The sequence below is a fragment of the Theobroma cacao genome, chromosome 1, assembly GCF_000208745.1.
Source record: "Theobroma cacao cultivar B97-61/B2 chromosome 1, Criollo_cocoa_genome_V2, whole genome shotgun sequence".
Taxonomy (NCBI): domain Eukaryota; kingdom Viridiplantae; phylum Streptophyta; class Magnoliopsida; order Malvales; family Malvaceae; genus Theobroma; species Theobroma cacao.
In genome coordinates this window covers 11,258,440-11,272,020 of record NC_030850.1, presented here as the reverse complement: position 1 = coordinate 11,272,020, position 13,581 = coordinate 11,258,440, and the positions used below count along the sequence as shown (strand labels likewise).

General features: G+C 36.6%; 2 protein-coding genes across 3 annotated transcripts; one reads left to right on the top strand and one right to left on the bottom strand.

The window, feature by feature from the left end:
• Window positions 4,842-11,009, top strand: LOC18612289 (ultraviolet-B receptor UVR8). Its single transcript, XM_007049011.2, has 6 exons — window positions 4,842-5,524; window positions 6,734-6,873; window positions 7,945-8,139; window positions 8,951-9,079; window positions 9,177-9,332; window positions 10,327-11,009. The coding sequence occupies exons 1-6, from the start codon at window positions 4,965-4,967 to the stop codon at window positions 10,518-10,520; spliced, it is 1,374 nt and encodes a 457-aa protein (XP_007049073.2). The 5' UTR covers window positions 4,842-4,964; the 3' UTR covers window positions 10,521-11,009.
• On the bottom strand, window positions 12,015-13,581 carry LOC18612288 (myb family transcription factor APL). 2 transcript variants are annotated; one of them, XM_018115979.1, is made up of 6 exons: window positions 13,305-13,581; window positions 13,102-13,178; window positions 12,949-13,015; window positions 12,786-12,840; window positions 12,611-12,680; window positions 12,015-12,523 (listed from the first exon to the last, which is right to left on the bottom strand). In XM_018115979.1, exons 1-6 carry the CDS (start codon window positions 13,465-13,467, stop codon window positions 12,140-12,142), a joined length of 816 nt encoding a protein of 271 aa, XP_017971468.1. In that variant the 5' UTR covers window positions 13,468-13,581; the 3' UTR covers window positions 12,015-12,139. The 2 variants fall into 2 exon arrangements, with proteins under 2 accessions (XP_017971468.1, XP_007049072.2); XM_007049010.2 differs by having other exon boundaries at window positions 12,786-12,846; window positions 13,305-13,580.

Sequence of the window (13,581 nt, the reverse complement as noted above, 5' to 3'; positions counted from 1 at the left end):
TGTAAATAATGAATAGTCTGATGTTGATTGTGTGAAACCAAACTGTAGGATAGAAGCAGTAAGTTTAGCATTCCATTGTCTAGATGCTTGTTTGAGTCCATATATGGACTTATGAAGCTTGCAGACTAATTTTGGACTTGTTTGATATTCCCTCTAGACAGAATACCCTTGTGGTAGTTCCATGTAAACTTCCTCTTCTAGTTCCCTATTTAGAAAAGCATTGTTGATATCAAGTTGTGATAGGTGCCAATTGTTTACAGTAGCTAAGGCAAAGAAAACCTTTACTATTGTCTGTTTTGCTACAAGACTAAAAGTCTCTTGATAATCAAAGCCCACAATTTGACTGAACCCTTTTGCCATCAGTTGTGCTTTGTACCTTTTAACTTCCCTTGCAGCATTTACTTTCACCTTGTATATCCATTTACAACCCACAGCATGACAATTAGAAGGCAGTGGAACAATGCTCCAAGTACCATTGTCTTCCAAGGCCTTCAACTTAACAGCCATAGCATCTCTCCAATGAGGATAATTAATAGCTTGATGGTAAGAGCTTGGCTCATGAACAGATGACAATGAAGCAGTAAAGATTCTCTGTGCAGGTGATAGTTTGTCACAAGATAAGTATTTGGTAATTGGATGTGCAGTGGCTGTATTTGAATGAGATGGTACGTTTGTATAATATTCTTCCAAGTATTTGGGAGTATGTTTAAGTCTGGCACTCTTTCTAATTGGTTGTGCTGTGTCAATTGTTGTGTCAGGCTCAAGTGAATTGATATTGCTGGCTGCAGGTTCACTGTCAGGTAATGAATTAATACGTAATTCATCTACATTAGAAGTGGAAGTTTCTGGTATCTCTGATATAGTTTCAAACAAATGTGTTTCTATTGGCTCTTGGACTGGATGAGGATAATGAGATGAATTAGAATCAAAATAGTCAAAATAATCAGCATGTACACCAAGTTTTTGATCAAATGCACGATGAGATGTATCATGTTGTGATGAATGAAAAGGAAAAATATCCTCATGAAAAACAACATTTCTGGATATTAGAGTCTTTTGTGCACAAAGATCATATACCCTATACCCTTTGATGCCATTAGGATATCCTAGGAATATACATTTGGTAGCTCTTTTATCTAACTTTTTCCTATTCTGTGCCAGTGTGGATACAAAACACAGGCATCCAAAAACCTTAAAATGATCATATGTTGGTGGTTTAAGATAAAACAGCTCATTTGGTGACTTATTCTTGAAATTTTAGTAGGTACCCTATTGATAATATGTACTGCAGTGAGCACTGCATCCCCCCAGAAGTGTACTGGAACCTTAGACTGATGCTTCAGGGCTCTTGCAACCATTAGGATGTGTTGATGTTTCCTCTCAACAATTCCATTTTGTTGAGGGGTAACAACACATGACAAATGGTGGATTATACCTGTTTTGGCAAAGAAATCTGTAAGTTTAAATTCTTGGCCATTATCTGACCTTAAACACTTGATTTCAAGATTAAATTGCCTTTTGAACCATAGCATTAAAAGAAGGTATAATTGTTGAAACTTCTGACTTATTCCTCATTAGAAAATCCAAGTAAAACGAGAAAAATCATTTACAATGGTAAGAAAGAAACGATGACCATTTAAAGTGGGAGTCTCATATGGACCTCAAATGTCCACATGAATTAGTTTAAAAAAAGTTTTTGTGCTTTGAGAGTGAATTGGAAAGGGAAGCTTTCTTTGTTTTGCCAATAGGCAGACTTCACAGAATAATTCATTTGAACTTTTAACACTTAGAAATTGCTGGTGGATTACATTGATCCTTTCTATAGGAGCATGACCAAGTCTGAAATGCCATAAATCAAAGGTTCTATTCACTGCATTCTAGTTACTAACAAAAGAAATAACAGGAAACTTAACAATTCTGTCAAAACAGTAATTTGATAAATCTTGAACTCCTTTCTTAAACTCCATGAGGTATAATCCTGATGAGCCCTTAGTAACCCCAATCACTTTCCATGAGGGAATATCTTGGACAATACAGTACATGTCAGTGAAAAGAACATTGATCCTTTTTGAATTGGTCAACTGACTCACAGAAATTAAGTTGAATTTGAAGCTCGGAACACACAACAAGTTCTTTAGAATGAATGATGAGGTCAATTTAACTGCACCTATATGACTAACAACTGCCCTTTTGTTGGTTGGGAGATGGACAAAACAATCCTTAACTGGTTTTGCATAGATAGAGTCATCTAAGGAATGTGAGATATGATCAGTTGCACCTGAGTCTACTATCCAGTAATTTTGTTTTATCATGTAGATATTTGTATTTCTAAAGCTAGAAGGCATGTTGTTAGTGGTATTGAAACAATGATGGCCTGAAATGATACCTAAGAAAGCTAAGTTTACCAATGATTGTTTTCCCTGTTGGCTGTTCGAGGAAATGCCCTTACCATCACTACTAATTAAACCATTTTCATTGAGAATTTCCATAAGCTTGTTGACTTGTTGTGTTAGGATAGACATTTGGGATATGTTGCTTGAACCACTGAGTTCTTCTTCTTACTCTGCTTGGAATTCATCAACTGAGATTTCATTAGATGCTGTAACATTGTTGACTGCTGTTTTACCCTTTTTGATATTGGCCTTTCCCTTTGTAAATTTAAAATCATCTGGAAAGCCTATAAGTTTGTAACATTTTTCTTTGTTGTGCCCTTTCTTCCCACAGTGGCTGCAGACAAGATCCTTTTTCAGTTTCTTCTTTGAATCTGTTGTGGTGAGCATTGTAGAGGACTCAAAAACAGGCTGTGATTGAAATAATAAGTTTTTCTGTGTTTCGTCTCTCAACATAAAATTATAAACTCTATCAAGGGTTGGAATTGGGTCTATGAGTATGATCTGAGATCGTATTGCTGAGAAGGATTCATTCAGTCCGTTGAGAAACCTAAACACCATGTCTTTGTGATATTGATCAATATACCTTTTTAAAACAGTCTGCATTGCATCTTCCACATTCACAATGTGGCAGGGGACGATAACTCCTTATCTCTTCCCGAACCGCCTTCAACTCAATGAAGTATGAGTCCACTGATCTTGTTCCTTGGGTAATATTCCCCAAGGTATACTGCAGATTACACAGCCTTGTGTCATCTAGTTGAGCATAGTTAAGTTTCAAGGTATTCCACATCTTCATTGTAGAATCCATGTAGAATATGGTAAAGGCTATTGGGGGTGAAACTGAGTCTAAGAGCTAGACAACTATTAGGTTGTTACAACGTGTCCAAACAGGATACAGAGGGTCTGTGGTGGCTGGTTTAGGAATAGACCCATTGATGAAACCAGTCTTGTTCCTGATCGAAAAGGCCAATAAGAAAGATCTACTCCATGCCACATAGTTGTTGGTGGTACGTTTGGGATTGATAATGACTGAATGAGGGTGATCTGAATGGTGAAGATAATATGGAGACTGCGGGTCTCCAATAGGTGAAATTTGTGATGAGGTCTGAGACCTTGATTGAGTTGATTCAGATTCATCAGACATGGTTAATCAAGCACCAGATGAAAGAACAGTGTAATCCAGAAATCAGTAATAGGAAGATAAACTTACTGAGAAGGAAAAGGTATAACCAGAAAATGATAAGAACGAGTCGTCTGGTGATCAAAAGAAAACAATCACTCTTAGGACTCTGTACCTGCTCTGATACCATGACGAATACCGAGAGAGAAAGAGAGGAAAAGGCGGCGCATGGGAATGAGAGAATATGAAGAAATTCTCATTATAGAAAAGTTACTTTATAATTATATTTATATACAGGGTCTCTGTTGACCAGAGGAAAGATAAAGAATAACTGTAACTAATCTAACTAATAATTAAACTTTAACTAACTTTTAAACTTTAAAATTCTATTAATGAAACGGTGCACTTTGTTGCTGTTTGTGGAAGGCATTTATTGAAACGGTGCGCATCATCTGTCTTCTTAAGCCTTCTCCCTTTTAGACCCCGACCTGCTGTTCTCTATACAAGTTTCTACTAGAAGGTTTTATTCAATCAGTTGTGTCTAATACTAAGTTTTCTAAAGACAATAAAAGTTGTCTTGGGGATAAATGGTATCTTCTTGAGCAAGAATGGATACAAGTTAATTGTGATGGTGTTTTCGAGGGTTCAACCTGTAAGGCAAACTGCTGGAGTTATAGCTAGAGATGAAAAAGGGCAGGTAGTGGCTGGTGTAGTCAAATCAGTTGAAGCAGGTTGTGCAATGGTTGCGGAAGTAGTTTTGGCTCTGAAGGAGGGGCCTTGCTGGATGTCAAAGAGAAATTTACTAGTGTGATTTTTGTACATGATGTCAAATAGCTGTGGAGGTCGGAAGATTGCTCTCATAAGATTCTTGATTGTGTATTATTTAGCGGGCTACTAATTTAGTAGCTGATTGGGGTGCTAAGCAGTCCAGTAAGGGGATGTGCTCTGATGATTGGGTCAATCTACCTGTATCCTCTATGGTGTTCATATCTTGAATAAGGACGGTCTACCCTCGCCCCATGTTCAGTGACTTGTTTTTGGTGTTACTCAGAATGGTTACAACTTAAAGTTTCTTTGTCTGGTTCTTATACTGAACTTGTTTGAAATAAATTTCTCTTTGTTCTTGGCCAAAACAAAATCCAGTTAGTGCAAAAGATAAGGGGAGTACAATTGCAAAATTATACAATAACAGATAGTCTTTTACATGCTTCAAGATTCCAATCCAAAAATTGTCAAAATATTAAATTTTTATTGCTTATTAAAATAGGAACTAACTTTAGAATTGAATTTTATAACGGAGAAATCTTTTCTCTAGATTGGGCCGATGGATGCCAAATATCCTAAAATATACCTTAATTTAAATCCGAAAAAGAAAAAAAAACAACAGTTAAATAAACAACGAATTAATGTAGCATAGTGGCTAGTGCAGACTGGACCTAAAGTGGCTAGTGATGGCACATAATTTTCACCGCTTTTCAACTCCTCTCTCCCGCCGTCTTTCTTCTTCTTCATTCAGTACCGACGCCACCACCACCACCACCAAAGGCAAAGTTCCTCTTCTTTACAAAAGCCCAGAATTTAACCAAGACACCCAAAATGAAGCTGTAACACTCCAAGTCCTTTCATGGGGCAGAGGGGCATCAGGCCAACTAGGCGGCGGCATTGAAGAAATCAGAATATACCCATCACCGGTAGCCAATCTCCTCTTTCCACCTGCCTCGTTTTCTCTCTCCCCAACCCCAGGTAAAATCTTTAATCAACGGCAGAACCAAATCCAAAAGGGAGAAACTTTGCCTTCAGTTGGGATTTCTTGTGGGTTGTTCCATTCGGGTTTGGTTGTTGATGGAAAGTTGTGGATGTGGGGAAAAGGTGAAGGAGGTCGTCTTGGTTTTGGCCATGAAAATCCTGCTTTTTTGCCTACTTTGAATCCTTACCTGGATTCTGTTTCCTCTGTTGCTCTCGGTGGACTTCACTCTGTAGCTCTTACTTCCCTTGGAGAGGTGTTTACTTGGTCAGTATTCTGTCCGCCTACATTTGGCTTTCTTATTATTTACTTTTATTTTGCTCTCTTCCTTAATATTGATCTAAATCTAGCTATTATTGATGAAAAGAAAATTGCTTTATGTTATGTCTCCATTGGTTGAATGTTTAGACTAAGATTGAAACATTAAATGAAAATTCAAAGTTAATATACTGAAGGTTATTGTTGACTGTTGAAACTCGAATTGGAGTGAATTTTTACTTATACTTATAGGTGAGTGGAAGGAATGAAGTTTAGTGAAGAGGAAATATGGGATTGAAGAGAGAGTTAATGAAATTGGGTAGAGAAAATGAATTTTATAATTTTGATTTTGGAATGTATAAAAATTACTACATTGTCATAGTTAAATGATTATATAGGAATTTTTTTTAAAGTTTCAAAGATATATATGGATCAATGAGGGCAATATTCATTGTGAAAAACTAACTCGTGATTTCTTAGATTGATGCTGGAGAGGTGTTATGAATGAACACTGTTTGAATGATTTGTGTTAGAACTCGCATATTAGAGATAAAAATTAAACATCAATTTAATTAAATAGAATAGTTATTTATAAAAACTAATTCTACACCATAGGTTTGCATATGTGTTTTGTACACTTTTTTTTTGTTTAAGTTATGGAGAGAAAGAGGGCGATAAGGATAAGGGATGTTAATTTGAATTGTAAGTTGGAAAATATTTTAATAAAGTGGGCATGAGAAGAGATTATGCAAGACTGTTGTTTCCATCTTCTAGGTAAAAGGAAATACAAAATTGCAGAATGACTGTTGTAATACTGCTTATTGTTATGTTTCCATTATTATTTTTAGGGATTTTATGGTTGATTTTGTTTCTTCCACTTGGCTGAAAATGAATTTTCAGCTATATACTTGTTATTATTGATAAAAAAAAGATTTGACTGGGTGCTTTTTGTCAAGAGTGTTAGAAAGGTAGAAGGAAGAAGACAATTTTGAGCTAATGCTTTGTAGGTATTAATTTTGTCAAGTGAATATTATTACTTCTTGTGTAGATTGGAAGTTAGATTGTAAAAGACTTTGTATGGGATGGAAGTGGCATTTTTTTTTTTTTGCTTAATTAGTAGTATGCATATTGACTAGTCCATGTTGGTCTCTTCACTTGAAATTAATTCTGTCAAAACCACTAATGCAAAATATTTCTCTGTTAAAATGAAGTTTGCAGGGGTTATGGGGGTTTTGGTGCACTCGGGCATCACGTTTATCATAGAGAACTTATCCCAAGATTGTTAGAAGGCAATTGGAGTGAAAACATACGTCATATTTCAACTAGTGGGACACATACTGCTGCTATCACTGAATCAGGTTTTCTCAATGTTGACTTATGAGATTGCTTTTGAGTTTCTTTATATTTTAGGTCAGCTCCTTTTAGATTCTTTTTAGAGCCTGTTCCTCTTTTTGGTCATATTAATTGTAATGATGCATGAATTTCCTGGTCCATAAATGAAAAAAAAAAAAAAAAAGAATAGGTGGCACATTCATAATTTCCATTGAAAGGAGTGAAAAAGAAGGAGAAAGCTCTTAATATCAGGCATACAGATGTATAATAAATACACAAAGATTGCTCTAATGGGGATATTTGATGCAGGGGAAAGTTAAAGAAACCATGTTTCTACAATGAGTTTTTCAACCAGATAGCTGTATGAAAGTCTGTTGGTCTTTAAATACTAGTACTAGCAAAAAATACATTGCACCTGAATGTATGGCATGGTGAATGTCGTCATAAACACAGATATTTAATTCATTTCAATAGTTAATACATTTCTAATTTAGCATTTACTTTTTGGAAGAAAATTACTTTTTGCCTAAGTCATAGTAACAAATTTCATATTACAAACCTGGAAATTCATAATTCAGTGCATTATATCATTTCTCAAACAGCATACTGCATATGCTGTGCTTGCTCAGTGTATCCTTGTACTCCAAATTACTTGGTTAAAGAATTAAGGAGAACTTTATTTCTGCACCATCAAACTACATCTGACATGCTCAATACATCCATTCCCCTGTATGTGGGAACTGTCTTATTGGGATCTAGAAAGCTGATAATGAAAGAAGTGTAATAGGAGTGGAAAAGGCTATCATACTTGCTATTTTAGAATGTTAATACGTACCCTGCAGCAATTTTGCTGAATAAAGGGGTAAATATAGGATTAAGGAGGGTTTATAGGTTAAGTTAATGATAACTATAAGAAAAACTTTGAAGAAGAATGTCACAAACAATGGATGACGAAAAGATGGATTAGGAAAATCAATTTATCTTACTGGATGCAGAAAAATATAGCAAATGGGTGTTATAATGTTATGCTATATATATATATATTCATATTTTGTTTCTTTTCCATATCTGAATCTGGCTGCTATTCATTGAATTAGGAGACTTATACACTTGGGGCCGAGAGGAAGGGGATGGCAGATTAGGCCTTGGTCCTGGTCGGGGCCCAAATGAGGGAGGTGGACTTAGTATCCCTTCCAAAGTGAAAGAATTACCTACTCCTATTGCTGCAGTTTCCTGTGGCGGTTTCTTCACAATGGCATTGACGGAGGAGGGACAGCTTTGGAACTGGGGTGGTAATGTGTCTCTTCCTGTCTCTATATTTTACATTTCTTTGTGTTGTTTCTATGGGTATTTGATTATTTTTATTCTAAAGAAGCTGTGAGCACCAAAAGGTAGATTACAAAGACAATCCATTTGGTCCATGCATACCATACTAAGATAAACATTAATCAAGAAGCAACATTGTAGCTTAAATAATATAGCATGACAGTAGAATATCTTCTAAAACTCCCTTAGACACGTGTCATTGTTTGGAAAACATACTACAGGCAACATGGTTAGCTTGTAACCAGCTCAGAGTTAGGATTATTATAGAGAATGAGGGGAAAAGTGTGATCAACCTATCATCGCATAATGAAATCTTACTGAACTGGGAACATGTATTGAGCCAGTTAAGGGTGGCTTAAGGGGTATGCTAACTGATGAAAGGGGGTAAAGAAGAAAAAGGGACGGATAATAGAAAGAAGAGAGAAGAAGTTAGGTGTCTGACAGTAATCAGCATAAAAGATGAGAGCTGAAAAGCAGGGCATAGGAGAGGAAAAGAAGATAAAAAAGCCAAAGAGAGGGCCAAAAAATGAGAGAGCTCATCATCCTTAAGTTTAAACTAAAGGTGGAAGAATGAAAGAGCTTTGTTTAGTTGGGTTCATCAAATTTTTCCTTCCTTACCTTGCTTTTCATTTTCTCTTTTTACTTTGTAATGGAGATAACTTTATATTAATTTCCTGTTAACTTGTTTTTATTTTTGAATAGTTTGACTAATCTCATTTTCACCAGTTCCATGACTAACTCCCTTCCTGGAATATTTTCCTTGCATGTCTTGCTCAGCAAATTCCAACTATGAGCTTGGAACAGGTGATAAGGTTGGTGGTTGGAAACCTAAACCACTTCCTACCCTTGAAAGTACTCGTATCATTCAGATAGCAAGTGGTGGATATCACTCTCTTGCATTAACATGTAAAACCAGTACCATGAGTCCTTTTCTTTTTCAAAAGGTCTTTTCCTTTTGTTATAATACTATATATATTGATTTATTCCTGCTTTATTATTTCAGGCGAAGGTAAAGTACTTTCGTGGGGCCATGGTGGACATGGTCAGTTGGGTCATTCTTCTATACAGAATCAGAAAATTCCTGTAATGATTGAAGCTTTGGCTGACAAGCATGTTGTCGATATTGCCTGTGGAGGTTCATCTTCAGCAGCTATAACCGGTAAGACAATTTATTCATTTTTGGTAATATTCAGTATTAGATATGTCATAATTTGAGTTTCAAGCTTGTAAACAACACAGATTTTTCAGTCCTATAACCATTTATCCATGAAAAAGTGTTCCATACATCTTTTCATATTTACATAGGCATAGAGGTCATTACAGATATTAGGTCAACCTTTAAGTATCCCTTATCCAGTGTTGAATAGTCAAAGATATTGCTTTTTTTGTTCAGCATTTTAGACAAATGTCATAGAAGTGCTATAGGGTCAAGAAATCATTCTTAATGTTATTTCCTTGTAGCTTTTAACAACTTAAAGGAATCCACCACACAATTTTTGATTATATGGAAAGAGGTTTGATCAAACTTGATTTGGCTCTAGACTCTAGGGTATCTGCCTGCCCCATTGGTAATCATGACATCAGATACAAATCCGGACCTCAGCTTTTGTTATTAAGTTGCTAGTCTGTGGATGAATAATAATTGTTGACTAGATACCAAATCTTAAAACATAAGAATTTTTGAATGTTAACATCTAACTGTAAATTCAAACTGGGGCTCTTGTGGTTTGGCAGGGATGATGGATGTGACTAAAAACTATGATGAACTTCCCATGATGTTGTGTTTTCATTTAGTTTGTAGTCAAGTCAACATCAATCAAACCCCTAACTCATTCCCTAGGAAAAGGTGGAGCAAAAATCTAACTGGATTGGTGGATGTAGGTCGGAGTTGCTATATCCATCTGAAAACCTATTGCTAAGATTGGAGGGTCTGGTTCAAATTTGCTACCTCTCTCTCTCTGTCTCACACACACACACAGAGGCACACACATAGATCCACACACAGTAGCATGATGAAACCTAGGTTTTCTACACAACCTTCACAACCAGCCACTGAGCTAAAGCTAAGGCGACACTCATAGTTGGATATTCCTTTTTCCAGTTTTCTTATAAATCAAATAGGTACTTTTTACTGATTTCTTGGTTCTAAACAGAAGAAGGAAAGTTGTACATGTGGGGGAATGCGAAAGATTCTCAACTGGGAGTTCCTGGGCTACCGGAGGTTCAACCAAGTCCTGTTGAAGTGAATTTTCTAACGGAGGATGATGGATTGGGACCCCACAATGTGCTATCTGTTGCAGTCGGTGCTTGTCATGCCATGTGTTTAGTCTTGAGATCACACTGTTAAAGATGATCTGATGCAGGTAAGACCTCTTCAGCTAAAAAACTTGAGGAATGAATCTTTTGCAAGAGAGCTGCAATATTGTTTTGGGGGGACAAAAAGAGTTCCAAGGTTGAGTGCATGCCAAAATGTTTCTGAATGAGGTAATTGGGCAACAGCATTAAAGAAGGTGACATGGATCTGCAATTGCTAGAGGTTGCTGCCTCTGGCTGGCATGTTACATATTGAGTCATCTGATATTTGCTGCCTGATGGCCAGTATAAACTGCTGTTGCACGGATTGGGTGTTCAGTTAAAACAAATTGGTTAGAGTAAAAGCAGCTTTCAGTATTTAAGCCGTTGTCACTATGAGCTTATGAGGTCTGCTCATCATTTCTGTTCAGTCTCATGTGCATCTGTTGTGTCAGTAATATCCTTTATACGCTATGTAACATCTCAGTGACACGGAGGTGTATTTTTGCTTGCTGCTAATTTAATCTCCCCTTATTTAACAAAATGACTTCTCATTTCATTCTTACAACTTAACTACCGAATGCCAAATATATTTCATGCTTCATTTGATTCCATAGTAGCTAAGCTAATTGTTCCGTGAGGATAAATTTTCCATAGAAGTTGAGCTTAGATGGGAGCCTGAGCTTGCCTAGAACGCCAATAGGAAAATTCATTAGTCAAAGGAGTTAAATGAAGTCAAATTCAAGCAGCTAGCATTTGTTGTGAAACTTGCAGGCTTTGCTGGAACACAATTATAACTGCAGGAAGCCAAGTGTCAGCAAGCCAAATTGGACCAGTTAAGTGCCCCTTTTTATCAACAAAGCAAGGCTACATCCGGAGAGTTCATACCTCATGGTCAATGCACCATTCAATAAATCATAATCCAATTTCCTTTGAATCAATGCACCAACACTTGTTCCAGAAGCCGTGGGCTTTTAGCAATATGAAAGGCGTTTTATTCTTTTTAAAGTAAAAAATATGCAAAGTTTTTTGCATCAAAAGATTCATTTGCGGTGAAGGTGGTCCGTCCAACTGTCTTTCGGCGCTGTGGATCCTCAGCCGTTAAAAACTGCAGGGTGCTTAACGTTTCATAACTTTTGCCTGTACACTTGGTGGAATTTAGAAAACAACCCTAGCTTAGAATGTCGGCGACCTCAACATGATTACCTGAATAATCTAAACATTCGAAGTTCACAAGTTCCCAAACCATTAGAGGGATCAATGAGCTAACACTTAACGCAGATATCCAGAGCTGATCTGACCGGCATGTTACTGTACGCTTTGTTTATTTTTTGGATACAAGAGAGTAATTTAGCTCCAACCTTGAATCTCATTCCATTCAGCTAATCCCAACCCTTTATCAATGGAGCTTATTACATCCTGCTTTTCACTTCGTTTTCAAAAATTAAAAAAAGGAAAGAAATCAAGGTTTAACCAACTATACTAAGAAAAAAAGGGTGCATAGTAACCTGCTCTGTTTCAATTAAGGGTAATTTGATACCACAAGAAATGAAGGATCTCAAAATTTTCGAAAGGTTTTATTGCTAATCTTCTTTGGTACATTTAGAGCTGTAGACTAACACCTTTTTGTGTGTAGCCTACTATCTAGATATGAAGAAAATGTAGCGACAGGATTCAAAGGTGATCATCTTTGAAAGAATCTCCATCTGAATTATAATCAGCGGTTGCTATCACAATATTTTCTGGCAGTAAATCGTCAGACCAAAAAACTATGGGACTCTCAAGGTTCTCGATATTTAGCTTCTTCCACTGTTTTTCCATATGTGCAGTTTCTGATGCTGGTATAGAGTGCAATTCCTCCAGAGATTGAACATTCACGTGGGAAACAAAATCTAGATTGTTCATGCTTCCCATGTTCCCATACTTTTGAAAACCAAAATATTTGTAGCATTGAGAGTTAGTATTTTCCTCAGAAAGTGTTTGTGCAGCTGCTTTCTCCAGCATCGTCTGCATATATTTTCCTTGAGCATCAATCCTCATTTGAAGGTGTTTCTGAACCTGGTACAGCGTAAACAGAATAAGGATTGCCAAAATATGAATATGCATGGTTTGGCTGAAAAGTTTTCTCCTCTGTTTCTTTCTTACCTCAAGCTCTTCATTCAATATACCTCCTCCTTCCATTTGCAATCTAACTCCTCCTGTTTGTTGCACACTCCTGAAAGTTGATTTCAAGTTACATATATGTAACAGGCCAGAGAAAGAAACATCATTAATAGAGTTTTGTTTCTTTGATCAAAAGAAGGATTTGAATTTCACATACTGATCACTTAAACAGCAAGCTCTTATACCAGTAGCAGTTTTGGAGAAGTAAAACTCTGAAACTGCCAAATAATATATAGGTCAAAAGTTGTAAGGAACTGATATTTTTCTATTAATAATATGAAGAATAGAAATGAAATTGGAAGCATAGGAAGGTAATTCACCTTTCCTGCTGTCGCTAACTGACTGGTCATTGAAATCTTTTTGTGGTTGTCTCCCAAGCCTGAATTTCTTTACATAGTTGAAGAACCAAAATCAGAAAACAGCAGAAATGATCAAGTAGCACACAAAGATAGAAGAATGGTGGCAAAGAACACCTGGAGATGGCTCTTTAGATGGTAAAGAGTGAGACCCTTAACTCCCATGATCTTCAAGATGGTCTTTGGTGTGGCCTCTACATTTCAAAGAGAAATAAAACAAAAGATTAGCTACAACATAAACAAGGAGAGGAATCACCTGAAACAATAACAAGAATTAACATCAAGCAGATTGATTGGGAAGTAATATGAATGGGGAGTACTGTCTGGTCCTCCAAGCTGGGTAACAGCCTCTACAAATCGTTCATGCAACTCAACCGTCCACCGGAGACGAGGCTTTGGATCTGTTGTGAGGACAAGTCCAGAGTCCCCTTGAACACAAGTTCGATCATAAGTGTTAAATGTTGGCTTCTTGGAATGGAACATTCTTTTCTTTGTTTTCTTGGGCTGTTGAGATTTTCATGGCAATCAATGTACACTATATATAGTGGAAACTGAGGTGTGAAATGAGGTCTGGTTTCTTGTAAAGTCTAAAGAGTG

Bases quoted from the DNA above. Each gene is read 5' to 3' on its own strand.
- LOC18612288 (XM_007049010.2), bottom strand. From the start codon at position 13,467: ATGTTCCATTCCAAGAAGCCAACATTTAACACTTATGATCGAACTTGT. The intron at 13,179-13,304 runs GTACTCCCCATT...TTTGAAATGTAG, and splicing joins CCAGCTTGGAGGACCAGACA to AGGCCACACCAAAGACCATC. The intron at 12,847-12,948 runs GTGAATTACCTT...ATTATTTGGCAG, and splicing joins AGTTAGCGACAGCAGGAAAG to TTTCAGAGTTTTACTTCTCC.
- LOC18612289 (XM_007049011.2), top strand. From the start codon at position 4,965: ATGGCACATAATTTTCACCGCTTTTCAACTCCTCTCTCCCGCCGTCTT. The intron at 5,525-6,733 runs GTCAGTATTCTG...TGAAGTTTGCAG, and splicing joins CTTGGAGAGGTGTTTACTTG to GGGTTATGGGGGTTTTGGTG. The intron at 6,874-7,944 runs GTTTTCTCAATG...TCATTGAATTAG, and splicing joins TGCTGCTATCACTGAATCAG to GAGACTTATACACTTGGGGC.